The 27,708-nt window shown below is 53.4% G+C and overlaps 1 protein-coding gene across 7 annotated transcripts in view; it reads left to right on the forward strand.

Moving 5' to 3' along the window:
- GREB1 (growth regulating estrogen receptor binding 1) overlaps nt 1-27,708 on the forward strand; it is a 149,311-nt gene that overhangs the window by 67,307 nt on the left and 54,296 nt on the right. For 5 of the 7 annotated variants that reach the window (XM_039231043.1, XM_039231047.1, XM_039231049.1 and 2 more), the window contains exons 2-8: nt 7,610-7,790; nt 12,931-13,050; nt 15,568-15,744; nt 23,085-23,267; nt 23,372-23,428; nt 24,645-24,788; nt 26,929-27,069. In XM_039231043.1, coding sequence (XP_039086974.1) covers nt 7,634-7,790; nt 12,931-13,050; nt 15,568-15,744; nt 23,085-23,267; nt 23,372-23,428; nt 24,645-24,788; nt 26,929-27,069 — 979 coding nt within the window. In that variant the 5' untranslated portion in view covers nt 7,610-7,633. Of the gene's footprint in view, nt 1-7,108; nt 7,144-7,609; nt 7,791-12,930; nt 13,051-15,567; nt 15,745-23,084; nt 23,268-23,371; nt 23,429-24,644; nt 24,789-26,928; nt 27,070-27,708 lie in introns of those variants that run through there. The other 2 variants (XM_039231046.1, XM_039231050.1) reach the window with 2 other exon arrangements.

Here is a 27,708-nt window from a genome sequence, read left to right on the forward strand (position 1 = left end):
TGGACATATCAATAATTCACCCTGATCTTCTGATAGGACTACTTTTTAAATTATTTTTTAAAGTTTATTTATTTTGAGGGGGGTGGAGGGGCAGAGAGAGAGGAGAGAGAATCCCAAGCAGGCTCTGCACTGTCAGCACAGAGCCCGACATGGGGCTTGAACTCACAGACCTTGAGATCATGACCTGAGCCATAATCAAGTGTCGGATGCTTAACCGACTGAACCACCCAGGCGCCCCTCTGATAGAACTTCTAAAGCTCTTTTCAGCGTAGTTCAACACATCAGATAATCAAATCTGTTTCATTGATTTCATGTTGGAGACGTCCTTTTCCCATCTGTTGTCCTTGACACTTTGGAAGTCGTTTCTCTCCTTCTGTTGGATCGCCTGTTCTGGGTTTCATGTCTTTGCATCAGTCAATATTTTCTGTGCCCCAGTAGCTTCTGGAGAAAGAATAGTTGGGAGATACGGTTCATGTTTGTTTGTTTCTTTGTGGGTTTGTTTATTTATTTTTTTGAGATCTTGAATTTCTGAAAGTGGTTTTATTCTACTCTTACTTTGGGTTGTTATTTTAGTTGGGTATAGAATTCTAGATAGCACATCATTTTCCCTCAGAATTTTTAAGGGCATTATTTCATCATTTCCCAATATTGCTGTTGAGAAACCCAAAGTCATTCTGATTATTGCCAGTGTGAAATGTGTCATTTGATTTCTCCTTGGATCTTTCTTTGGGATCTTTTCTTGATCCTCGGTGTTCTGAAATTTCATGATGATGCTCCCTTTTCATTTATTATGCCGAGCACTTGGGTAAATCCAGGAATTTAAATTCTTCAGTTCTGGGAATCTTTTTTAGATGATTTCTTTGGGAATATTATTCCCTCCTTTTTCCTTGTTCTCTTTTCCTGGAACTCCTATTGGAGCATGGATTTATTCTCTAATTTTCTTATCTTTTGTGTCTCTACCTTCAGTTCTGTGCCCTTCCAGTGAAGTTTGAGTTTCTATTACTATTTAAATGGCTTAGAAGAGTTCATTTTCAGTTTCTGCATTCTTACATTTTCTTTTCTAAAGACTGCATTTCTTTAGAGCAGTTTAAGGTTCTCAGCAAATTGAGAGGAAAGTACTGAGGGTTCCCACATCCCCCCTCGCCCTGACACATTCCTCGTTGACCATCTAGCGTTCTTTTCCTGTTTCGTGGATACAGTGTTCCTGAGGATAGGAATTTGTGGTAGGTGTTATCCTTTGCATTTTTCTGGTGTGTGGGCTCTCCTTTATTTGTTTGTTTCTTTCGGTCTCGACCTTAAGTTAAAGGAGTTTCTCAAAACCTCTGTGATGCTGATGATCTTTGGATGTCTGCTCCCAGTTGAGGGTCAGGCACAGGTTGTGAAAGTTGTACCTACGAGGTAGCTGGGGGTGCTCCCTTGTGGGACGAGATTAGATGTGGATCTGTGGCATTGGGGGTACTCCCTGTTTTCAGTGTCTGTCCATCCTTAAGCCCGAGTGTCAGCATTTTGGGGGGACCAAATAGGGAAAAGGAATGAGAGGGGAGGGCGCTGTAGAGTGAACTCATTCCAGTTTTCAGTCCCGGATGCCAGTTGTCAGCTGTATCCTGGAGCCCAGATTCTCTGTGATTTTTTTTTTTTCCTTGAGTAAACCCTCCAGACGCTGGTGGAGACAGGGAGGAGGCTGCTGAGGGAGGGGGGGAGGGAGAAGAGTGGGGAGGGATTGACCTCCTCCTCCCCTCCCCCCCACCCCTGCCCCCTCCCCCCACCCCCTGCCCCTGGCCAGGTCTTCAGCCTTAACTTTTCACTGTGTTGCCTCCAATTCCTAAGCCTTTTCTGGCTTCTGTTGTGGTTTGAATTGCTGTGCTTCCCAGTGGAGCCTTAGTTCTTACTTTGTTTCAAAGTCTATCTCCACTTCTGCTTTGCATCTTCCAAACTGCGTGGGGACACATTTTGTCCGCTGTTGCCGAGTCTCCTTGCTTTGCGTTTGTATGTTTTGCTTCCGGATTCCTCGCTGTCCTCCAGGTGAAGTGTGGGAGGGAGGAGAGGTGACGCGTATATTCCGTGTGTCCACTTTTGCCAGAACCATCTCTCTATTCTCAGTCTCCGCCTGTGATCATCCTTGATCTTCCTTGAAGCGCCTGCCGCACGCTTGTTCTCACTGACCTTCACCCCGAACTAGAGCTTGCTGCTCTTTCTAACTGAGTGCTCTCAGTGACGCAGCTTGGTTTAGAGGTGCGACGGGAGGAGAATGGCTTGGGATGGACGTCTCAGCCACCGAGAACGTGCTGCGATGGCCCGCCTTGGTTGACCCCAAACTCACTTGGGATCAGTCTGCTTCACTCATCTGGTCAAGTTCATAGGTGCTTCTGGGGTCCGACGGGCCAGTGGACATGCAGTACTAGTTCTGGGAGTTGAACTGACGTAGGACTCTATTTGAGGTTGATTTGGTGAAATAGACCCACACCTGATTATCTCCTGTGGGGTCCACCAGCCATCCAGCTGCATTCCTAGGTACAGAATGTTCAACTTTCTGTGCTTTAGTCTTAAAAACAAGCAGATATACAGGGTCCGATCAAAACTGCATCTATGAGGGGCTCCTGGGCTGCTCAGCCTGTTAAGTGTCTGACTTCAGCTCAGGTCATGATCTCACAGCTCATGAGTTCGAGCCCCGCATCGGGCTCTGTGCTGGCAGCTCAGAGCCTGGAGCCTGCCTCAGATTCTGTCTCTCTCTCTCTGCCCCTCCCCTGCTCACACTCTTGTCTCTTGAAAATAAATAAACATTAAAAAAATTTTTTGAAAAAAAGAAAAAAAGAAACTGCACCTACCAGGGCCTCTAGTTTTATCCCAAACATCTATCTGTCTGACTGACCTGCCTAAAACACGACTTCCATCACCGTAAATGCCTAGCTCTGAAGCTTCAGGGACTGGCTGGTATCTAGTAAAACAATGTCTGATTTCCACCCTCAGTTTTGCTTTTACTCCAGCCCAGTGCTGTCTTATGAACCATTTACTACTTGTAAGATCAACTCCTTTTTCTGTCTGTCTTCAGGGGGCTTTCATTTCCCTGCACACTCTCGTCCCTTTATTATGTGTCCTGCCAAATCTGCCCGACCAAAACGCCCTCCTCTTCCTTTCTGGCCTACTTTGAGTACCGGCCCCTTGGCCCAAGTTCTCCCTGGTTTCCCCCTCAACGCCTTACACATCGTTTCTCACTGGCCATTTGCGATCTGAAATTCTTCTCAGGTGAATCTTCGGATCTAGCACTGACTGCCAGGTGCTATGCTCGGCACTTTCCGCACTCTCTGCCCCTCCTGCTCTCCATAGTGACCAGTCGGTGCTTCAGAGTGCCCATTCTACAGATGAGAACTACCGAGGCCCAGGGAGGCAAACGCTTTGCCCGGGGTCACGCGCGCCCTTCCCATTCTACCCCGGCCAGGCTCTTGCGCGTGACGGCGAAGGTTGTGTCTCAGCTTCTGTGTTTGACCCTGAGCTAGGCCGTCCAGCTCCCCGTCTGATGACGGCCGGGTCCTAACAGGTCAGACAGCCCCAGCGGCGCCCCCACCTCAGCCCGCTGAGTGCCCCCCTCCCAGCGCCCCTCGCCTGGCGCGTGGTTTTGTCTGTGAGCCGGAGCTCTGGCCTGGGGAGTCCCCGAATCGGTGGGCGGTGGTCCCCCGCAGACTGACAGAAGGGCCGCACAACTTTCATGCGATTCTCCGTGTTCCTTCTCCATCCGTATTTGCCGCGTTTCCTTCTTAGGATTTGATGCATCATTAATTGCACAGGGCGTGGGGTGCATCCTCTCTATTTGCTTGTAGATTAAAGCTTCGATGTTTGCGTAGGGCTGTACGTTTCCATTTCTCTGAGCGTGAAAACTTTCCTGTGCAGCTGTTCCTTGTTCCTTTCGGGTTTCTCCCCTCCCTCCGCCGTTTCCCTGCTCCTTCGCCCCCAACGTACCCCAATTCTCTTCTTTGAACAAGAGTTCCTTCAGGTTACTTATTGTCTCCAAGACTTGAATTGGTCATCTTAATTAAAAAATTTTTTATATCTTATTTTATATTTGAGAGACAGACAGAGAGTGAGCAGGGCAGGAGCAGAGAGGTGGAGCCAGAATCCGCAGCAGGCTCCAGGCTCCGAGCTGTCAGCACAGAGCCTGACGCGGGGCTCGAACCCACAGCAGTGAGATCGTGACCCCAGCTGAAGTCAGGCACCCAGCCGACTGAGCCACCCAGGTGCCCCAAATCTGTCATCTTTAGAATGGGCTTCACAGTATCGCTCCCCTGGCCACCAGACATGTTAGTAAGCAAGGGAGCATGGTCAGTACACAGTAGCAGGACAATGAATGTTCTTTTTCTTCCTCTTTGTGGCTCCGTCCATATTAGGCATTGAGCTGCTATAGCTGCCGGGATCCTCTGGGCTGGGAGTGCCAGTCAGCTGTCAGGTGAGCAGAACAGGGCCTTGGGAGGGTGGGGTATGGGCGCCTCATCCCGCTCTTTTGATCACTGAGCATGATTCTGTCGAGATGCCACGTAAAAAGGGCTGGGCTCAAAGCCCCTTTCTGTGTGCCTTAAGCTCTTCAGACAAAGATCTATAGACACAGGAGGCGTTTGTGATGTTACTAATTGGCGTCAACTTTAAGCAGACCACCCTGAATCGAACATAATGCAAGTGTCCCCAGATGTGGCCAGTAACCCCTCATTTGTGTCTCGAGGTATAAATGCATCGGGTCAAGGAAGAAGGCAGACAACGAGGATTCCGGGGCCCCTTCTGACCCAGCCTCTTGGGCTCTTCGGGGGCTCTGCAGCTGAGCTCCTTCTCTCCCTGGAGTGCCTTCTCTGTGTTGGGCTAATTCCTGGGGCAGCCCTTCCGATAGCTCATCTTTCCAGGCTGGAAGCCGGGACTGACCAAGGGACCCTGTTGGTCAGGGATCATTGCTACAAGCAAGAAGTGTTTTGTGGTTTTTATTTACTATTAGTTGGACCTTCCTTACAAGAGAGGCAGAAAGCCAGTGTGACTCCTTGGCCCCTTTTACCTTCAGGAGGGAAACCAGAGCCCTCAGAGAGCACCAGCGGCCCCATCGTGAAATGGCTCCACCGCCCAAACAAGGGAGAATTTCTTACGTGTGTCTTAAGTCAGAGGGGTGGGTGAGGCTGTGCCTGGCTCGAGAGGCTGGTCTCCTGTCGAGGGTCACATCCCTGTAAGGAAGTAGGAGCTACTGCCCTGTGATCACGTTGGCATCTTGTGCTCTTTTTTACGTCAGGTGCTACTTTGGAAATCCACAGTATAGTAGATAAGAAATACGTTAAGGATAAAAAAGAACGGAGTGATCTACCCCCTTTCCTCCCTTCAAGAGAGGGTATACGTCTCTCTTCTCATAGTTGTAGGCTATTTATAAAAATCCATCAGGTATCTATCAGAAAGAAACCTGTAGCGGCGCCTGGATGGCTCAGTTGGTTTAGACTTCAACTCAGGTCATGATCTCGCGGTTCGTGAGTTCGAGCCCTGCATTGGGCTCTGTGCTGATAGTGTGGAGCCTGCTTCAGATTCTGTTTCCCTTTCTCTCTGCCTCTCCCCCACTCACTCTCTCTAAAAAATAAACATTAAAAAAAAGAAAAGAAAGCTATAACATTTTTAAAGGCCACAGTCATGATTACAACCCTATAAAAATGACAAATAAATAATATAAGGCTAGCATCCTCCCCCAAATCACGACTATTTAGAAATTAACATAGATAATTATCTGATCAAGGAGGGAATCAAAAGGGAGATTGTAAGCCGTCTAAAAAGAAATGAGAAGAGGGGTGCCTGGGTGGCTCAGTGGTTAAGCGTCCGACTTCAGCTCAGGTCATGATCTTGCAGTTCGTGGTTTGGGCCCCGCGTCGGGCTCTGTGCTCACAGCTCAGAGCCTGGAGCCTGTTTCAGATTCTGTGTCTCCCTCTCCCTGACCCTCCCCTGTTCACGCTGTCTCTCTCTCAGAAATAAACAAAAAAACATTAAAAAAATTTTTTTTTAAAAAACAAAATAAATGAGAAGGAAAACACTTTATATGAAACCTGCAAAGCCATAGCAAGAGAGGTGTCCAGAGGAAGATATCATAGCCCGAAATAGTTTCATTATTAAAGGAGGTGGAAAAATAAGAATGAGAATAAAGTAATCCTTTTAAGAAGTTTTGAAAAAGTACAACAGGTTAAGCCAAGAGGAAACAGAAAGCTGAATTTAATAAAGTAGAAACTGAATGGCAAGCATGAGGAAGGAACATAAATTTAAATGCCGCTCTTGGGAAGCACGAAATAAACACAGAGGCTTACCACGTGTGACCCCAGAGAGGTGTCTGAGCAAGTGTCTGTACCTACGTGGAACGGAATATGATGTAGCCATGACCATTAAGGTCAGAGCATTTGTGAGAGGACTGAATAAAATGTTTATGTCGAGTGAAAAATGCAGCATCAAAAATTTCGTTATCGGATGATTAGCTGAATGCAGTCTCCCATCTCCCTCTTACCCCTAAGTTGTGGAGAAAGTGAAGTCTGGACAGAGCATATCATCCTAACACAGTGGGAATGAGGTGTTGACAGTCACGAGAACACGCGGGAAAGCATTGTTCCGACTGGAAGAAGCCAGTCCCCAAAGACTGTTGGGTTCCATTAATGTGAAACTCGCAGAGTCTGCAAATCCACAAAGTTGGAAAGTAAATTAGTGGCTGCCGGGGCGCTGGGCGGTCGGGGGATTAAGGAGTGACAGCTAAAGGTTACGAGGTTTCTTTCTGGGGTGATGAAAACATTCTACAGGTGATCGTGTGATGTTTGCACAACATGGACTAGATTAAAAGCCACTGAGTTGTACACTTTAAGCAGGTGAGTGGTATAGAGTGTGAATTCTATCTTCGGCTGCAAACCGACGCCCCCCCCACCCCCCGCAAAAAGCCCGATAACCACAGTGGTCACCTTGGGGGATGGGAGTAGCCCTGATTTTCCTTTTGTTTTTCTACCTTCTGCTGTCATTTCCAGATTTTCCAGATATACGTCTACATTATTGTCGTGGAAGTATAATAAGCTACACAAACACTTGAAAGGAAGAAAGGTTAACAATGGGCTTTTTAGCAGAAAAGGCACTGTTGGGCAGGCTGCCAGCCTGCCTTCTGAGAAGGTGAGGGGAGGTCTCGCAATCCTTGAGTCTGGAGACTAGTTGCCACGGGTCACGGACTCTCCAGCCTCTGTCCCCTGCGTAGAGTGGCTCAGGGCTATTCTTCTGTACGTCGAGGAAGATAAACCATCATTTGTCTGAGCTCTCTTGGGGGGGGACGGTACGGGATCACATCTCCGGGAAAAGCTTGGGGGGGGGGGTCTGTGAAGCCAGGGATGACCGAGAGCCAATTTCTAGCCAAATATCCCAAGAGGTGTCAGACTCTGCTATGTGAGTGCTAAATTAGAGAAAGCTGTTGCGGGTATAACTTCCTGTAACTGCCCGGCAGGAGCCTCCGCGGAGAGCCGCTGGCTCCTCTCTGTGGAGCGGGAGACCCACGGCGCCTTGCAGCGGGGTCGCCTCCTGCCTTTGGGCTTCGTGTGCGCGGGGTCAGCCGTTTTCAGTGACACTGAGATGCCGTTTTAAACAGCAGCCCCCGCCGTCCTTTCTGAAGATGGGAAACGCTTACGCTGGCCAGCTGAAGACCACGCGCTTCGAGGAAGTCCTGCACAACTCCATCGAGGCCTCCCTGCGGTCCAGCAGCCTGGTGCCCAGGCCGGTCTTCTCCCAGTTGTATCTAGAAGCAGAGCAGCAGCTGTCCACGCTAGAAGGTAGGAGATGCCATCGCGGCTTGCCTGGGTCGTGGGCGGCTCGTGGTGCCGGCAGAACCGGAAATGCTTTCCTCTGTGTGTGCCGCATGTCGAGTCTGGCAGAAAAGCATTATCAGAAAGGGAAAGTTGTACATGCACTTGGACTTGGCTGGAAAAAACCGACAGTGCTGAAGTTTCAGCCATAAAGTTCTAAGGGATCAAATTGTTCACCGGCTAACGGGAGGAAGGCAGAGGCCGGGTGGACCGTTCCGGATTGGTTGTTACGCAGCCTCTCCTCAGAAAGTTTAGCGTTGTCACTTGCTAAAGAGAGAACTTTAACATGCTTTGGCCCCCCGTGATCTTTTTTTCCCCTCTGCCTCGGGATTCACGGCCGTATCTTTGCAAAATAGTTTGGGTGGATTTTGGGATCTCAGATACAGAGCCCTCTAGAAACTTTCGAAAGCCAGGAACAAACCCTGATGAATTGAACGTGTGCTGGAAATAAATGCATACGTTACACTCAAGCATGGGGACAGCTTTAGGATTCACTTATTTATCCAGAATAAAATCGTTATGTTTTCAATCTTTAGTTTGTATTTTTTTTATTGAGGTTTTTTTTTACATTTATTTATTTTTGAGGGACAGAGAGAGACAGAGCACAAGTAGGGGAGGGTCAGAGAGAGAGGGAGACACAGAATTGGAAGCAGGCTCCGGGCTCTGAGCTGTCAGCACAGAGCCTGAGGCGGGGCTCGAACTCACTAACCGAGAGATCTTGACTTGAGCCGTAGGCGGATGCTGGTTTAACCCACTGAGCCACCCAGGTGCCCCTAGTTTGTATCTTTAATAGCCATGTATTTTCATGTCAGAAGCTACCCCAGCGGCAATCCTTTGGGTGAGGCCATTACTGTTATGGAAGTCCTTTTGGTCAGTTTATGCCTTCCGCTTGAAGACTTAACCTAGATACTGAAGGGAAAAAGGATTGTTGTTTAAAACAAAAATTAATCAAGAAAGCGTGCAGTCTGCCAGGTCCTGTACTGGAGGGGTCACGACGGGTGGGTCAGTCTCCGTGTGCGTGTGTGTGTCGACAGGGTGTGGGGATAGCTGGCCAGGAGGGGGACACATAAGGGAGAATGAGGCACGGGGTGCTTGTGTGGCGCCTGATGCTTATTCTAGCAGGGAGGCATCCCTGTGTCAATCTTTGAAACGTCTTACAACATTCACCTTGCAAATAGCAGCAGTAAGGACCCTAAACAGCCGGACGAGGGTCTGGGAGACACCGGACTGCGCTGAAAAGCACGAATTAGGGAAACCAAGAGTTGTCTGGTGTGGACGGTGTGCACGCCTTCGGGTAGGGGACGCGTCGCTGTGGCCCGTGGGGAGATGAGCACTAATGGGAGGCTCCCGGCTGTGTTTCTGGCCAGCTCAGCGACTTCCGTGAAACCTACACGGCCAACAGCCATCCTTCCCTGCTTTCCGCATTGACCCGCTTCGCTGCTAATGATAAGTTCACGATGGTAACAGCGACATCTTAGTGTGCAGGGCACTTCGGATCTACAACGTGCTCTCACCTCCGCCTGCTGACGTGATGAAACCCCGCGCTTCTCGGGAAGATGAGCCCTGGGTTTGGTTGCAGTGTTGAAGGGGCGCCCGAGCCTCAGAATCGAATCCTCAACTTTGGCAGCTCTGCGATGAGAAGGGGGCGAACAGGTGGTTAAGTGGACGGGGTACGCTCCCCTGGGGCGAGACAGGAGCAAGCCCTGGAAGGTTCCCCGGGTGGCTTGATGCCCAGACTGCCTGGGGACTGCCTGGGAGGCCACGTCCCAGACACTCTGACTCCTTAGGGTGCCTGTGGGCGTGGGGCCCTTTCCAGGGACAGCTCTGAGGCTCATGCTTCTCATGCCTCCCGCGCTGAGTGCTGGGGGACCCTGTGGGCTGTAGGGGGGCTCCCTTGTCCAGCCCTCGTGTTGAGTGAAAACAGGGCAGGCCCTCTAGCTTTTCCTGTTGATTTTCCTGTTTGTCCAAGAAATCCTCCTATAGTGGGGGGGGCGGGGGGGGGAAGGGGGAGACGCTCTTCAGTTTGCTGGATATCACTATAAACGGAGCACGCAGCCCTGCCCCTGGTTCTGCGTCATAAAACCTGGTGCAGACGGCTTGGGCTGGCCACCCCTGGCCTTGTCTGTGTGTCTGTCTCCCCCCCAGTCTCCTGTTGCTGTCCTTCCTCAGACAGTTACATTAAGGATGGTGCTTATGGCCAGGGTGCTGGTCTCCCAACCGCCCCTCGACCTGTTAACATTTTCTGTATTTGCGAGGGTGATTCCCCCCGGGGCCTTTATGACTTTGGTCCCTGGCTTAGAGGGAAACCCCTTTTATTACATGTTATTTACTGGCTTTCGAGGGAGACTGAACGGAACAGATACCACTCCAGCATTTTGAGGGAAGTATTAATGAATTAAACAAGATGCAGTTAATTCTTGGAACCCCACCCGCCGAGACGTCCTACGGTGTCTTCCCGTGGGAAGAAGATGAAATGCAGCGTGAACGTTACAGTGAATCGTCTTGTGTGTGGGGGGGGGGAGGGCAAGAGCCTTTCTGGATTGTGTGTTTTTAGTGTTAAGGTCCTCAGCTCGCCGTCCGGTTGGTTTGTCCGAGGCCGTGTGAACGCCCTCCTCCCGCCCTCCTCCCGCCCCGAGACCTTGGCCAGCAGCCTGGTCTGGTCGGCTCCCGGCTAAGGTCCTCCTGGCCCCTCGCCCTCCTGCTGGCTGATCCCATCAAAGGCCCCGGGCTGTCTGCTGTGGACCTTTGACCTTTGCCGGCAGCTTTCTTATCTGCTGGATTCTGAGCTCGCTCTTTGACTCTCCCAGGCTTAAAGATCCTCTGCTTTCATTCTTTCTGAGAGTCTGAATTCCTGCTTTTTTTTGGCTTAGCAGAATCATGTGCGGGCAGACATTCCTGGGTGCCCGAGCGCTCCCATGGCTCCGACTTTCTCACCCCTTTGCACGCACATGGCTGGTGTCTCTGGGGTCCCCTCTGAGAGCCCCTGGGGTACTGGCTCAAAGAGTAGCCGTGATTGTGCAGGAGAGCCTTCTGTGGCTGCCCCATTCCGGTGGCTACAGGACAGTGTCGCGCCCCCCCCCCCCCCCACGGGGGCGGCTGCTACATTGCTGGCGCCTGGGGTCTGGGCGGGACCCTGTCCCTTCTGCTAAAACCACTGCAGGCCTGCATTTAATGGCAGGAAGGAAGCATCTGAAGGAGGCTCTGGAGTTTATCCCCACCCCCCTCGTGCTCTTCCTGGTAATCTTTTTACGGTCTTCCCGCCACCTCTGTGTACTCAGGCCCAGAAGGACAGAGACCCCAGGAAATCTTCACTTCCTGCTCTGACCTCCCCAAGGTCACGGGCTCAGGCTGGTGTTCCGTTTCTGCTCCCTCTCGTCCCACGGGCGCCTTTTAAACTGGTGGCCACCGTGAAGATATGTTCCCAGTACCCTGTGCTGATTAAATCGCATCAGGAATATTCTGTGCGACTCTGAGGGTCGTGTTTCCCCCACAAAGTCTACAACAGCTCCAAGTGCCCTTATGCGACCACCTTCTTTTAAAGATGCAGGATCTGGGGGCTCTTGGGTGGCTCAGTTGGTTGAGCGTCGAGCCCTCGATTTCAGCTCAGGTCAGGATCTCAGGGTTCATGGGTTCGAACCCTGTGTCAGGTTCCACACTGCCCCTCTCATTCTGCTCCTCCCTTGCTCTCTCTTTCTCTCTCCCCAAAATAAATAAATATTTAATATTTAATAAACAGCATGCAAATCTCTTCATGGAATTAGGGTCACCTGGGTGGCTTAGTCGGTTAAATGTCCGGCTTTCGCTTAGGTCATGATCTCGCGGTTCGTGGGTTCAAGCCCCGCGTCGGGCTCTGTGCTGACTGCCAGCTCAGAGCCTGGAGCCTGTTNGGTTCAAGCCCCGCGTCGGGCTCTGTGCTGACTGCCAGCTCAGAGCCTGGAGCCTGTTTCAGTCTGTGCCTCCCTCTCTCTCTGACCCTCCCCTGCTCACGCTGTCTCTCTCTCTCCTAGAAATAAATAAAACATAAAAAAAATTTTTTTTTTAATTTTTTTTATAAATGACAGTTAAGCCTAGACAAGTTGAGAAAGATGTTTAGCCCCGAATTTCTGTTAAGTTAGGACTATTCTTGCACAGGCTTGGAAATTCATGACAACGAACCCCCCCTTTTCTCACTGAGCTGGGTGAAGGCGGTACCACTGTGCACATTCACGTCGCTGGTCAGCTGTTTCCTGGACACTTCCTTCTCTGCATGAGCAGTTAGCGGGGGGCCTGGATTACAGAGATGAAGAAGGGCAGGGGCCCCACTCCCTAGGAGCTGAAATACACCGTTTTATTGCTGGGGAAGGGCTCGCACGCAGGGGGCAGTGAGATTTCCATGGTCGATTCCTAGCTCTCTGGGCCAATTCCATGCCTGCCGTGGCTCCTAAAATGCTATTTCACTAAAAAACAACAACAAAAAAATCCAAACTTTCCTAAAGTCATAACCTGCCCAGCCCTGTTCCAGAATGGTGCCTTGTGTGTATGTGACAGATTTGGGTATGTATTTGCAGTAATGTCTGTGCGTCCATTCTTCCCTTGTTCATATTTCATAGAGGCGGTTCACGCTATGTTTTCTGGCACAGTCAGTGGCTAGGACATCAGTGCAGGCATCAGATGCAGCCGGAAACATGCCGGCTGGCAGGTCCCTGAAGAGCTGTGGCCAATCACTGGGTCTTTCTAGGCCTCAGTGTGCCTATCTGTGAAATGGTCTCTATCTCAACCTGTGTTACCTCCCACAGAAATAGTTTTGAAGCGCCTGCTAGGTGCCGGCTTCGCGTGCCACGCTTCTCGACCAGTTATCTGCATTTTGACCCCTGTGTGTGCGCAGACATGGGCGGCTCTCGTGGATGGGGAAGAGATGTGAACCTGGATTTGAAGTCCCGAGGCCAGGCTTGGAGCCTGAGTCTGTGACCTTGGGAAAGCCCTGTGACCTCAGCTCTCCCCTCCAGCAACGAGGGGGGATGGTGCCCGACCTCGCGCTGTGTCTGTCAGGACTGGCTGAGTGTTCAGTGGCCAGGGCTTGCTGGCCGCCTGCTTCCCCCGCCCCCTCACTCCCCTTTGCCATTTCCAGGTGGAGGCCGAGTGGACCATGAGGACGAGGAAGAAGAAGGGGACGGGGCGCTGGAGCCCAGCTGTCCCCCGAACCCCTACCAGATGCACCCCCCGCCCGAAGGCTGCTGCACCACAGACGGTGAGCCCGCAGGGTGTGCGGCCGTGCGCCGCGGGGCCCCCTGCGCCCCGGTCCCTGCCCTCCCTGCACTGGCAGCCTTGGCTGCCCCTCCCCGGGGCCGTCAGGCTCTCAGCCCCTCAGTGCTCTTGCGACAGCCTCGACCCGCATTTTTCTGCCTGCTTGTTGGAAAGCTAGAAAGCCTCTCCCAATCCGAGCAGGTTTGTGCTGCGCCTTTAGCTTGGATCAGTTCGTAGGGATGAGCTCTCTCCTGGCTGGTGCCTTCCTGCTGGAGGAGGCAGATCTGTCTCTCGGAAGCCTGTAGACCCGGCAGCCCAGTCCCGTGGCGCCGTTGGGGAACTGAGGCCCAGAGGTGCCAGGTGGGCGGCAGGTTCGGCCGGTCGTCAGGGCTCGCGCCCTGCCCCCCGAGGAACCTGGGGTGAACCCCCGGCTCTCCCGCTCTCTAGCCCGACGGCCTCTCTGGGTGGTATGTGTTCATCCGTCACCATGCCCAGGTGAGTCATTTACTCGGTTAATTAATTAATTGTTGCCCCTCCCAACTCTGGAAGTGTGGAGGTGAAAGTTGCGAGAGCCCCCCGTTTATTGGAGCTGGTGAGATAAGCAGACACGCACACGACGTGGAAAGTGCTAGTAGGGTGGGGCGGGCCAGCAGGGGTGCCTGGGGGAGCACACGAAAGGTTGCCCACACAGGTAGAGAGTGCAGGGAAGGCTTCCTGGAGGAGGTGGCCCATTGCCTGGGTTTGGAGGATCAGCAGGGGCCTGTGAAAGGATCTGCGGAAGCTGGGACATTCCAGATGGAGGAACAGCATGGGCGAGGCTCAGCATGGGAGAAAAGGGGGGGAGCTGCTGGCAGTGTGGGTGGGAGTCCCAGGTGTGGACATGACTGTGTGCAGGATGGTGGCCTCCAGGGAGGGGGCGCCAGCAGTGCCTCTTCCTGAGGTGGGACTTCTTGTGTCCAGATGTTAAAAGATCACCTGATGAAACAGAACAGTGAGCTCTCCAGTGGTCACGACGGCGATTTGCAAAGAATTTCCAAGTAACAGTGTCCATAGCCCACCCTCCTCCATCTGTTCATTTTTAAAAAAGTTTTTATTGCATATTCATTTTTGAGAGAAAGAGAGAGACAGAGAGAGACACAGAGAGGAGGGGGGAGGGGCAGGGAGAGGGAGACACAGAATCTGAAGCAGGCTCCAGGCTCCGAGCTGTCGGCACAGAGCCGGATGCGGGGCTTGAACTCACAGACCGTGATATCGTGACCCCAGCCGAAGTCAGATGCCCCTCCTCCAGCTCTTCAGAAGGATGGGCCCGGGCCACGGAGGTAGAGGGCCTGCAGGTGCGTGACCTCTCGGAGCCTCGATTCCCCTATCTTCAAACTGGGGGCCGGAATACTTCCCCACAGGTGATCAGATGAGAGCTTCGCAGAGTGTACCCCGGCCCAGTGCCTGGCACACGTGGGCACTGGCTCTGTGCCTTCTGGCCTCCCCGGCCCTCAGGGCTCCCATAGTCCCCCCACCGGGACAGGGGGATGTGCCCTCATCCCCGAAGACCCTGGGAAGGGCCCTGGCCAAATAAATCTCAGCTGCTTCTCTCCATTTCCAGATGCCTTGGGACATCTTTTTTTTTTTTTAATTTTAAAAAGGCTTTTATGAATTTGTTTTGAGAAAGAGAAAGTGTGAGCAGAGGAGGCATAGAGAGTGAGAGCGAGAGAGGGAGAGGGAGAGGGAGAGGGAGAGAGAATCCCAAGCAGGCTCTGTGCTCTCAGTATAGAGCCTGATGCAGGGCTCAAACTCATGATCCGTTAAATCATGAATCATGACCTGAGCCGAAATCAAGTGTCAGACACTTAACTGACTGAGCCACCTGGGTGCCCCTGGACACTTATGTTTTGAATGGGAAACCTACTTAAAAGCTCTAAGATACAAAGCATTCCAAAGGGTATGGAGTGAAAGCCTCCTTGCTGGTCAGTGTCCTTGCGTCCGTCCCCAGAGATGGCCGGCGTTAGCAGACCCTTGTCCCCTGTTCCTGACATTTGCCTTTTCCTCATATGTGCAAAAACCCCAGGGTGTAAAGAGTATCAAATTATTCCCAATTTCATATGGATTTATCTCGTATACATTTTAATGGACCCTCACCTGCCTACTCTTTTTCCTGGTGAGTTTCACTTGTACATCAATGTCTTTTTTTTTTTTTTTTAACTGCTTTATTTCTGAGAGAGAGAGACAGAGACAGCGTGAGCAGGGGAGGGTCAGAGAGAGAGGGAGTCACAGCATCCGCAGCAGCTCCAGGCTCCGAGCTGTCAGCACAGAGCCCGACGCGGGGCTCGAACCCACGAACGGTGAGATCATGACCTGAGCCGAAGTCGGACGCTCAGCCCACTGAGCCCCCCAGGCGCCCCCACCCTCGCAGAGGGGAGGTTTCTTCCCGACATGACCTGGAGCCTCGTCCTCCGTCTGCCCACGTGGAGCCTGGGCCTGGGGAAGCCCCCGGGCAGCGTGCGTGAGCCGCGTCCCTTCCTCCTAGGGTTCTGCCAGGCGGGGAAGGACCTGCGTCTTGTCTCCATCTCCAGCGAGCCCATCGACGTCCCTGCTGGCTTCCTCCTCGTGGGGGCCAAGTCCCCCAGCCTGCCGGACCACCTCCTGGTGTGCGCCGTGGACAAGAGGTTCCTGCCGGACGATAACGGGCACAACGCTCTCCTGGGTAAGTCCTTTCTTTGCCCTTCCCGGTGGCCCCGTCTGCGTGCAGGACAGGGACAAGGGAGGCCTTTGGGGGTGGGGGACAGGCCACCTTCGGGGGCTTTTCATCAGCATGTCCTCCCCGCCCCCCCCCCCCGCCCCGGCTTATGTGTTTCGGTGGCTCTTTCCGTGTGAAATGGAATCTAAATGAGATTTATTCTGGGATGTGACTGGCACCCTCCAGAAAGCCCATCATTTAGTACTAACTTTTTGGTACATACGTTCGTCACGTACCGATGAGCTGAGCGCCTGCCCGCGTCAAGAATGGGGTGCGGACTTGGTGCCAGATGCTTTCGGAGGCCGTTGGACCTGAGGCGGTGGGAGACCAGGGCCGGGCGTGTGCCCCTGCTTGCAGAGCCTTCACGGCCCTCTCCAGAAAGCGAGGGAGGGTTGCTCTGGCCCCTTCACCTGGCCCGGCATCTCCCGGGGAGAACCAGGCAGGCAGAGGGGGCTGCTAATGATCGGGTCCAGACGTCTTATCAGAAACAGTCTTTGCTGTTTCTTTCTTTTTTTTTTTTTTAATGTTTGATTTATTTCTAGGAGAGAGATTGAGAGACAGCATGAGCAGGGGAGGGTCAGAGAGAGAGGGAGGTACAGACTCTGAAACAGGCTCCAGGCTCTGAGCTGGCAGTCAGCACAGAGCCCGACGCGGGGCTCGAACCTACGAACCGCGAGATCATGACCTAGGCGAAAGTCGGACGCTTAACCGACTAAGCCACCCAGGTGCCCCCAGTCTTCGCGGTTTCTTAAATTTCGTGCTTGATACCCACACCCACCAAAGCTGAGTAGGTAAATGCACGTCACTGGGTATTTATTGAGCACGTTTTATGCCTGAGGCATTATGCCGAGGACCCGAGCCGGGGAGAAGGGGAGAGCCAGGATTGACCCGCAGAAGACAAAGAAGTAGTTCCGGCCACGAGGAGACAGTGGCTGGGGGTAAATGCTGAACCAAGACAGGTGGATGTGGGCTGAACAGACAGACACGGCTCTGGGACAGTGACCAGAGAGAGAGAGAGAGAGAGAGAGACAGAAGGCCCTGGCCGACTCTCTCTCCCTAGGCAGGCGGGGCTTATTATAACTCGTTCTTGCAAACAAGAGCAGTCCCGGGAGACTCACTCTACCAAAGGGGCTCTGGAGTCCTTCCGTCTCGGATTTAATTTGCTCGTCGAGGCCACTCAGGATGAAACAGGCTGGTAAGACTGTGCCGGTGACTTGGTCAGCGTTTGATCTGGTGGCCGCCGGGGCTCGGGCTGAATTCCAGCACTTTGTGACTGTAAAGGAATTGCGAGGGCAGTAAATCAAGGAGGTTCTGTGTCCTGAAATGTGGAGACAAGGATCTTTGAGTCCATTCACCACCGGCCCCTAACAGCCCTGGCCCCTCAGGTGGTAAGTGCAGAGGAAGTGGGGGCTTTGTTAATTGCTCGCCAAAAAGCCCGCGGAGGTGGGTGTCGAGGGCCTGTCGGTAATCACTGCGGCTTTCTTCTTTTAAAATAACTTTATGCTCTCAGCTTGCACACTTAACAGTGTGTAGGTTTCCTGCCATTAAGCCTGATGGCTGCAAGGGACAAGGTGGGCCTGCAGCCCTCCGGGGGCCTGGGCTCCGCGCGGTTTAGTGACCTATAAAACGGAAGCTGTGCAGTATCTTGGGGGAGCAATGGCTTTAGCTCTTAATTTATAATCCCCCCTACTCCGATTTATAACGAAAGGAATCTTGTCTTAGTGACTTTGAATCAGCAGAGGGATTTTGTCTGAGAAGCTGAAAGATTAAAATCTACATGTGCATTTCCAGTTTTTGACAACAGGAATTCATCTAAATTGGCTGATCGCTAAGAGAGAAGAAAAGTTACAGCTAGAATGTCATTTTTTGGGGGGTGTGTGTGAATGAGTCCTGTGTTCATCCAGTGTTTATGGAATGTATAACCATGTTGAAGGTGGACCTTCAGTTCAGCGGGGGGCCCCAGAGTCAAGTCCAACCCGGGGGGCTTGCCAGCTGGCGGGAGAGCTCAGCTCTGAGATCTGCAGAAATAGAGCTTCTAACACATCTCTGTGCAGACATGACAGCCAAGGGTTCAAGCGCCGGGGAGTACAGAAGGGCGCCCCGAGCCCAGGGACGGGAACGGGTGTGGTGTGTGAGCTGGGCCCTCATAATCCAGTGGCATTTCACAAACCAGAGAACAGCAGCTAAACGCTAATGGCAGCCACTGTACTAAGCACTTATCGTGTTCCAGAAGCTTTTCGAAATAGGTTAACATAAGCCAGCGAGGTGGGTATGTTATTATCTAGCATTTTTTTTATCAGGCAACAAAGGCACAGAGAGGTTAACTGACTTCTCAGGGTCACCCAGCTAGTAAATGGCAGGTCCTGAATTTGAGCCCAGGTGCTCTGGCCTTGACGCTCATACTCCAGGGAATGGGGTGCCCTCAACGAAGAGGGAGAACCGTGTGCATGAAGGGACACGGTGCTTGAATGAAGGAGCGGAGGCTGGGAGGGGGTGTTGCTTGGGCCCCGCTTGGGAAAGGCCGCCGTGCCCAGGAAGTTATTTTCCAAATAATAGTATCATGCATCTGTCTTGTGCCTGTAACAGTTACTAACACACGGTCCATCTTGTTTCACTCATGACGCCTCCTTCTGGAAACTTCTGTACTACTTCGAAGCCAATCCCAGATGTGTCGTTTCATCTGTAAACATTTCAGTGCGTATCTCTAAACTATAAGGGCTTTTTGTTAGGATTCTTATACCGTCATCGTATCTACAAAATTTAACAATAATTCCATAATATTGCACAATATTATTGCATAATAAGAAAGAATGTCCCTTTCTTCCAAAGGGACAGTTAGGGGCAGGGGAGGTAGCTGTGAGCCTCTTGCCGGATTCTGGTTATGTTGCAAGAATGCACCATTGGGTTGGTCCACCTTCTCTCGCCCCTCACCACTGTCCCGTTCTGTCTCACCTGACACCTGACACGGCTCGTTAGGTGTCCCTCTCAGTCGCTGCCTGGTGTGCACGCTGGCCCATGGCCCTCTTCCCAGACACACACTGGAGATCGCAGAGGGAGGTGCCCCTCAGAGTCCCCCGAAGGCCCGCCTTCAGAGACACCAAGTAGATCCCTTCGGTACTTCAGTCGGAATGTGGCTAAAACACCGAGGCTGGGGGCCAGGGACATGTTTTCTCCTCGTTTGTCGTTGGGCCGTATTTACCTCCACCGCCAGGACCGCGGCAGAAATAACAGCGATCAAACACAAAGCGGAAAAGGAGGAAGTTGCCCCCCCCCCCCCCAAACGGCCATCCGTTCTGCTTTGCCCGTCTTCTCCGTGCACCGTCCAGGTGGGGCTTTGAGATGATTTTCACAGCTTGTATTTCACAGGCACGGACATAATGCTCGGTTCTGGGTTTTTTCGCTAATTTGTTACAATACCCAAGGACGATGCTGTTCTTATTTATTCCGAGTCGCTGTTCATTTTCAAGGAACAGAAGGGCAGGTGCCTGCGTGGTGACTCTTCAAGGCCCAGTTGAAGGCCTGCCTTGCCAGGAGGTCTTCCCGTGGAAGGCAGAGCATGTGCGGGCACCAATTTGGGGATGTGCATGCGCCTGCATGCGCGACCCCCTCCCTGGGCTGCTGAACGGGGCTCAGCCCGGCCAGAGAATTGACAGTGTCGCCCCCCTGTGGTCAAGAGAGACTCGTTTTTATGGGATAGTTCCTGTGGGGTAGTAACCTCGAAGGAGCCGGTTCTCTGCACTCTGGGTATTTGTGCTGGAGAGTTTGAGGATTCGGGACCGGCTTTCCAGGCCCGCCTTCTAGAGAGAGTACCCTCTGATCCTGGTCCTGATGATCTCCCTGGTCCCGAGGCACATGTCCAAAGAGGACGGCTCATTTTATTCTTCCTTGTGAAACTTTTCACTGCCTTGCAGACAACTTCTGGGAAAATTAGAATTGCCTCATATGTCCAGCGGGGGTGGCTTAAACCATCGTCCTTGCCTCCTGGGACCGGGTGGGTGGCTCTCCAGGGCACCTCTTAGAAGAACAGCCCATTCTTGCTGGCAGCTGGCTCCCCAAGTACTTACCAGGCCGACCCAGGGCTTCCACCTTCTGAACCACCAGATTCAGACGCCTGTGCATCCATCGCTGCTTCCGAAATGGAGCGCTGGTCTCACCACCCACGTTTGTCGTGGAGCAAAGGCCTGTGGTCCGTGTAACTGTTTCTGGATGGCAGTGCTGGCCCCGGCCAAGTGCTCTTAGCATCGCTTTGTCTTGCAATGGTTCTATTTCTCGTTCATCCATCTTTTCAGCACGTGGGGGTCAGAATCCCTTCCAGAGAGCTTGGAAGGTTTCTCAGGGTCTTATTCTTCCCCCTACCCCGTTTCTTTCTCCCTCCCCTCCCCTCCCCTCCCTTCCCCTTCGTAGAATCCAGTGATTCATCCCCTACATATAACACCCAGTGCTCATCCCAACAAGTGTCCTCCCTAAAGCCCTTTGGCTATTTAGCCCATCTCCCCCCACAGCCCCTCCAGCAACCCTCAGTCTGTTCTCTGTATTTAAGAGTCTCTTATGGTTTGCCTCTCTCTCTTTTTATCTTATTTTTCCTTCCCTTCCCTTATGTTCATCTGTTTTGTATCTTAAATAGCACATGTGAGTGAAATCAGACGATCTTTGTCTTTCTCTGACTAATGTCACTCAGCATAATACCCTCCAATTCCGTCCACTATTCTGAAACGGCAGTTGAACTGTATTTACCTTAAAAGATCCAGGTTGGAGACAGAGGAATAAATAAAAGCGTTAGATTATTATTTCAAAGTATATGCAGAAATCCTAACGCGTTCACGTTGATAGTTAGCCTGTGTCCTCTGTCCCGCCGTCCCTTCTGATAGTTACTGTCAACAACGTGCCGGACACTGGTCTGCACACCTACACCTCACGGGTACAGACACAACGCATACCTACGTGCAGTCACTCTGTGACGCTGGTCCTTTGGAGCGTGGGGATAATTATGGGGAGAAAGATGCGAGTTTCAATAACTAAACACTAAAAAAGAGGTGACAGTGGTTCTCTGGGCCATATAAAGATCTGGAGGGGTTTGAGAACAGTGAGCTAAAGCTCTTTGGGTCTTTGAAGAAGTGGACGTTTGAGCTGGGCATTGAGTGGGAGGGACACACGCAACTTGCAGATGGGGCTTCGGGGAGGAAGGGTGTGAGTCTGGAGGCGCGAGGGAGGTGCGGGAGGGCGGATCCAACGGGGGTCCGGGCGTAGCGGGGCGAGGAACAAGAGCGAAGGCTGCAGCTGGGGGTTGGGTAGCATTTAGGGTGGCCTTGAATGCCATGCCTGTGAGTCTTCACTCCATTCTCGTGCTGGACTGGAGCGCCACACTGTGTGCATCCACTTGGGACTATTACGTGACCTCTCTGGTTCTCAGTCCCTTCCCAAAGAAGGATTTTTGTCCCCATTGGCTGGGGGTTCTGTCCACTAAGCTGGGTGACCTGTCTGGACGACAATAAATGGCAAGCACATGCTGGCTCTCTGTGCATGTTTGTTCCTTTCCTGTCCCTTTAAAAACAAGTATATGGGGTGCCTGGGTGGCTTAGTCGGTTAAGCGTCCGACTTTCGCTTAGGTCATGATCTCGCGGTTCGTGGGTTCGAGCCCCGCGTCGGGCTCTGTGCTGACTGCCAGCTCAGAGCCTGGAGCCTATTTCAGAGTCTGTGTCTCCCTCTCTCTCTGACCCTCCCCTGCTCACGCTGTCTCTCTCTCTCTCTCTCCTAGAAATAAAAAAAAACCAAACAAGTATAGAGCACCACACTTGGCATTTCTTTGGTGCCTTATCTGGTTGCCCTGGTGTGGAGAGAATAGGATTTTGAAAGTTTATACTAACCTGTCCCTGTCCAGTGGCTAGACCAAGAGATCTGTCCTTATTTCTGAGGCCTTTTATTTTTTATTTTTATTTTTTTTTAATATTTTTTATTTATTTCTAGGAGAGAGAGAGAGAAACAGCGTGAGCAGGGGGAGTCAGAGAGAGAGGGAGGCACAGAATCTGAAACAGGCTCCAGGCTCCGAGCTGGCAGTCAGCACAGAGCCTGACGTGGGGCTCGAACCCACGAACCGCGAGATTATGACCTAAGCGAAAGTTGGACACTTAACCGACTAAGCCACCCAGGCGCCCCTCTGAGGCCTTTTAAGGAGTATTAAATACGCTTAAAATAGATCAGAAAACCCAGTGAGCGCCTTATTTCTCTGCGGAGATGTTTTGAACCTTCGGTAACCTGTTGTTTTGAACATCAGCCCGAGGCCTCAGGAATACCCTATTTGAGAGCAGGGCTTACGCGCGGAGCCACGTGGTTCATGGGCTAAGTCAAAGTGACCTTCGTAAACTTGTCAGCCAGGGAATATGATAAAATAGATTAGTCTCTGCTTCAGGGTCTTCCCCTTCCAAAGGACCTTGTACTATAGAAACCAGACACACCAGTGGGCGAAGCAAGATCTTCAGGAAGGTCTTGAAGTGGTGGGTGTAGACCTGAACAGCTCTGAAATGGAAAAGGCCAGTCCTCACAGTTCGCCTATGTTAACCAGCAAGTGTACTGAGTATAGTTTTAAAGGACTTTATAGTTTGTGAGGGTATTTTTGTGCCCATTCGCTGGATTTTAACTGTCCATAAGAGGTCATTTTGTCATTGGGCGACCTTTTCTGGAGCCTCACAGCTGGTGGGAAGCTCTGTCCATTCCCAGAAAGGCCCATTCCGGCCTCGGCAGCAGGATGCCAACACGGTGACTCGTGCAGTGGGTATTCATTCCACTGGCTGCCAGACCATTCCGGCCCTGCCCCTTGGAGCTCTCTTTGTTTCTTGCGCAACTCATGGGATCCGGGAGGAAGTTTGGGCTCCTGGGAGGTCCTCAGTGCGTCTAGTGTCAGTGGTCTGATGGCTTGGAGATTCTGTGCCTGGCCAGCACTCCGTGGTGCGTACCACTTCCTGCAGGCGCTTGATCCATGTAGACGGTTGGGTGGGACAGTCTCATCTTGTAATGTTTGCAGTGTGTATAGGCTTTAAAATCTACCCTGCCCCCCACCCCCGGGGGAGGTTCAGTCTTCCAAGGTTGCAGGGATTCTCCATGACTAAGTCTTCTTGGTCCTTCTTCTGTTCGAGTCAAGGTCATCTTGACCCTTGGACCAACATAAGGTGCTAGGGAACTTTGCCCCGTGGAATTTTCGGGTTCGTGGCACAGGATGGGAGGGAGTATTTAGAGTTTCCACAGAGTCCGCATCGCTGAACAGAGATGTTGGAGGTGAGTTGGAGACCTTCATGGTGGCTTTCCTCCCCCAGGCTTCTCTGGGAACTGCGTTGGCTGTGGAAAGAAAGGCTTCTGCTACTTCACGGAATTCTCTAATCACATAAATCTCAAGTTGACCACTCAGCCCAAGAAGCAGAAACACTTGAAGTATTACCTGGTCCGCAACGCACAGGGGACTCTCACCAAGGGACCTCTCATTTGTTGGAGAGGCTCAGGTGAGCAATTCAGCTTTGAGCGGGGTTGGGTGGGCGAACGGGGGTCCCCCACGCGGGCGCGGGTGCCTGTCAGCCTGACTTTGAGGAGCGACCACTCTCCACAGGCACGATCGCCAGCAAAAGTCGGCCCCGTGAAATCAAAGTGCTGCTTTGCATTAGGGGTAAGCGTTTGTTGTGCCAGCCTAATTGTGTGGGACATTTCAAAGTTGGCAGGGGACCACAGCATGCTGCCTTCTTGCGGCAGAGGTTCTCAGCCAGGGGTGATCACGTCCTCCATCGGACATTTGGCAACAGTGGGAGACATTTCTGATCATCATGACCAGAGAGCGCGACTGCCATCTGGTGGGCAGCGGCCAGGGATGCTGCTAAACATCCCTCAGCGCACAGGACAGCCCTCCCTGCCCTGCCCCCTGCCAGCCTGCCCAGAACGATCAAGCCTAAACTAGCGGTGGTGCCAAGGCTGAGAAGCCCTGACGTAGAGCAATAATGGCCTGAATAATGCCCGCCCTCTCTCCGCCCCGAACCCTGTGACGGCCAGCTTCATAGAAGTCCTGGATTTCCTTCCTCCTTCCTGTCTCCCGTATCACCTTTGGCTAAGTCACCTACGGAGAGAAGGGGCAGGGCGGATGGACTTTCAGAGGCCTAGCCTTGGATGGTCCCTGAGAGGCCCCTACTCAGCCAGCTGTGCAGGGACACGTCCTCCGAGGGGTCTCAGCAAGAACCTTGTGTGCCTCCCTTGTCTGCGTCGGTTCGTTTCTGGTCACCTGGCCTTTCCCGGCCAGCTTCTGTGAACAGCAGGAAGGGACTTCAGGAAGGGCTGGCTCTGGGCATTCCTCCCCCACCCCCACTCCTTTCCTTCACTCAGTAAACACGTCTCGAGCTCCCACTTCCAGGAAGTGGTGGTACCAAGTGGTGCTTCCGCTGTGGGACCCGGTAAGAGTCTTTAATCGTGTGCTATGACCAAGCGCCTCACGGGCTGGATGCAACAGAGTGGATCTTCCCAACAGAGGGTGACTTTCAGGACGGGGGTCAGGGGGTATCGGCTGTTCCTCTGCCTCTGAGTAATCATCTGTTCCCTCCTTGGGCTTGAAGAGCAGCGATGTCTCCCTCTGCTTTTCTCTTTGTCCCAAATGCTCAGAATTGCTCCCGCTCCTGGTAATAAGAGCTGCCCTTTGGATGGATCCCACTGCCCTTGGGACGGAGCTGTGGGGGCTCTTGCACCCCTCCTCCCCTGGCTATGCCGAGGCGAAGCTAGCATGGTGCTGGCACCTTTCTGGTTACTAGGTGCCTGGCTCTGTTGGGGGACAGGCCCAGTCTAGGGAGGCCTGGCGTGATGGGCGGGGAGCCGGGTTTCACGTGCGCATCTTGCCCCCTTAGAGTTCAGAAGCCGGCAGACCTCCGCCAGCGCATGTTGCAGCTCACTCTTCCCGCCGACTGAGAGCGCCGGGCCGCTGGCCACCTTCTCCGGCGAGCCGGTGCCTGGAGCCACCCCGAGCGTCCCCCTGGGAGCACAGCAGGCAGGTGAGGTGACGGAGAAGCACAAAGGTGCTAAACCCACGGGCCGGGCAGCTTGAGGATGCAGCCAAGCGATCTTCTTTTCTCTTTTTGTAAAGTTTGTTTATGTGAGGGGTGGGGGGGGAGGGACGGAGAGGGAGAATCCCAAGCAGGCTCCACGCTGTCAGCGCAGAGCCTGACGTGGGGCTCGATCTCACGAACTGTGAGATCATGACCTGAGCCGAGATCAAGAGTCGGATGAGTAACCGGCTGAGCCGCCCAGGCGTCCCTATAGTCAAACCTTCATCAAGGTAAATAAGAGGCACACTTTGTACATCGTCTTTGTCTGCAAAGCCTTTACATTTTATCTTGGATTTGTAGTCGTTTCTAGCACAGAATGCTATGTTAGTTTAAAAAAAAAAATTTTTTTTATTTTTGAGAAGGAACAGGGGAGGAGCAGAGAGAGGGGGACAGAGGATCCGAAGCAGGCTCCGTGCTGACAGCAGAGGGCCCCATGTGGGCCTTGAACTCACCAACTGTGAGATCATGACCTGAGTCTGGACGCTTAACTGACTGAGACACCCAGGCGCCCCCGAATGCTGTGTTTTTAATTTGGAACGATGTCCTCCATTCCTGTCTGCTACGTAATATGATCCCCTTATTGGTGGTGTGGTGAATGGGGTCCCTCAGCACCCCCGGTTGGCAGTGGAGAGCTTCGTGCAGACAGGCGCCAACTCAGTGCTGGAATGGAGTTCCCGGAAGGGGCGGGTGAGACGAGCGAGCGCCATCTACCGTGTGCTCAGGATCCTGCCACCCTGGGCTTGCACCCCCTGCAAGCAGGCCGGAGTTTCCCCAGGGTACTTCGGGGGAAATCGAGGCTCAGCGTGCCTGGGGTCTCCAGGGCAGTCGGAGGTGAAGTCTGGATCTGACAGCAGGGACTTCCGGTTCGTGCTCTTGGCACTTCACCATCCTGAACGCACCTTTGAGCACGATCGCTGGTGCCACGGCAGCCTTCTCCAGGCTTCCGGAGGTTTGGCTGTGTTCGTTCTCTGGCCCAGAAGGTCGGCGGAGGGGCCTTGGGAGGGGAGTCCGTGCTCTTCCCCCGCAAAGAGGCCGCCCCAGGGTTGGGCCCTGTGCCCTCCCTTTCTGCATGCCGTTCTGCATGCCGTCGGGCCTTGTCCTCACCGCGCCCGGGCCCCCAGCACCTCTGCTACCATGGCAACTGGGGAGCCCATGGCTTTTGCCATCGGGGTACCCAGGTGTAAGTCCCAGCCCTGTTCCTTCTGGCTGGGCCCTTCAGGGCAACTCATTTCAGCTCTTTGAATCCCTGTTTCCTCATCTGTAAAGTTGGAGAACGTCTTTTCTAATTTGCAGGGTGAGTGTAAGAATTAAGTATGGCTCCGAGAGCAAGTACTCAGTGCTCAGCACCTGCCAGGCGCTGTTCCACACGCTTCTGTGGAATCCCGTCTTTCTCACGCTGGCCTGGTTACTCTCCCCTTTTGTAGCAGAGAAGGTTCAAGCATAGGGAGGTCAAGAACAGCAAGTAAGGTCACTGGCTCAGGAGCAGCAGAGCAGGGGTTTCGGACCCAGGCCGGTGGGCTTCCGAACTGTGTCCTTAACCCCCTCACTACGCCACGGCCCCCACAGGAATGGTTTTGTGCTGTCCCTGCCCCTGGAGTGCCTTCCAGACCATTCTGGCTGATGTGGGCACGTAGGCAGTGCAGTGAGCCTCCGAGGAGCAGAGCCCATAATGTCCCCCGGCATTGTCCTCAGACCTGGGGCGCCCCAGGCCCCGTGAACAGCCCGGACCTGGGTGACTGCACGCCCGACAGCTTCCCTGGGCTTGTTTGGTACAAGCCGGAGCCTGGAGGGTGAGGGTGCGGGAGAAGGGAGGCGCGTCAGCCTCAGGTGCGCTTCTGGGATGCAGGGGCCCCGCGGGCCACCCTGTCTCCCTCCCTGGTCCTTCTTTCACCCGGGCCGAGCTCACCGGAGCAGGAGTGCGTGTCCGTGCGTGTGTGTGCGTGTGTGTGCGTGCACGGTGTGCGTTCTCAGCAGGCAGCACCACTCCTCGGCAAAAAGCTAGTTTGTAAAAATGGAGGAGAAGCACTTTCCTGCTAGCGGGGAACTGACTCCACACTTCCCTCCCCTTCTCTCTCTCTGCCCCCAGGACCAGCCTCGGGACCAGCCTCTGAGCACCCCTCACTCACGGCAGCCGTGGGGCCTGCTGTTTTCAATGGCAAAGATTCCCCGAAGCACCAGCAGCTGGTGAAGAACGACCCGTCGGTCCTGCCACGGCCCTCGGCGTTAGGTAGCCTTGCCTGTCCCCGGGGTCTTGCTCTCTCTCTCTGCCCAGCTGTGCTGGGGGCTGTGGGGGCCACGGAGCCGCACGGAGTGGGTGTGGCCTGGAGGGAGGGTCAGGCCAGGCCCGCAGGCACCTCCCGAGTCTGTGGGGCTGTGCCCAGGCCCCGGTGCTGGGTGCGTCTGCAGCGTTGGTGGACTTGGGTGATGGTGCTGGGTGCGTCCGCGGCGTTGGTGGACTTGGGTGATGCGTGCGTGTGGTGCCGGGTGCGGCCGCGGCGTTGGTGGACTTGGGTGATGCGTGGTGTGGTGCCGGGTGCGGCCGCGGCGTTGGTGGACTTGGGTGATGCGTGGTGTGGTGCCGGGTGCGGCCGCGGCGTTGGTGGACTTGGGTGATGCGTGCGGGTGGTGCCGGGTGCGGCCGTGGTGTTGGTGGACTTGGGTGATGCGTGTGTGTGGTGCCGGGTGTGGCCGTGGTGTTGGTGGACTTGGGTGATGCGTGTATGGCCGGAGGCAGTGGGAGCCCCCTGGGAGGCAGGTGACCAGTCCTCTTGTGGGCTGCGCATCAGGAAGGCTGTGGCATCCTGGAGAAGCAGGGGGCAATGTGGCATCATGGGCACAACAGAGGCCCCAAAATTGGAACTCAACT

This window comes from Hyaena hyaena, unplaced genomic scaffold (genome assembly GCF_003009895.1).
Source record: "Hyaena hyaena isolate Hyena2069 unplaced genomic scaffold, ASM300989v1 scaffold_53, whole genome shotgun sequence".
Taxonomy (NCBI): domain Eukaryota; kingdom Metazoa; phylum Chordata; class Mammalia; order Carnivora; family Hyaenidae; genus Hyaena; species Hyaena hyaena.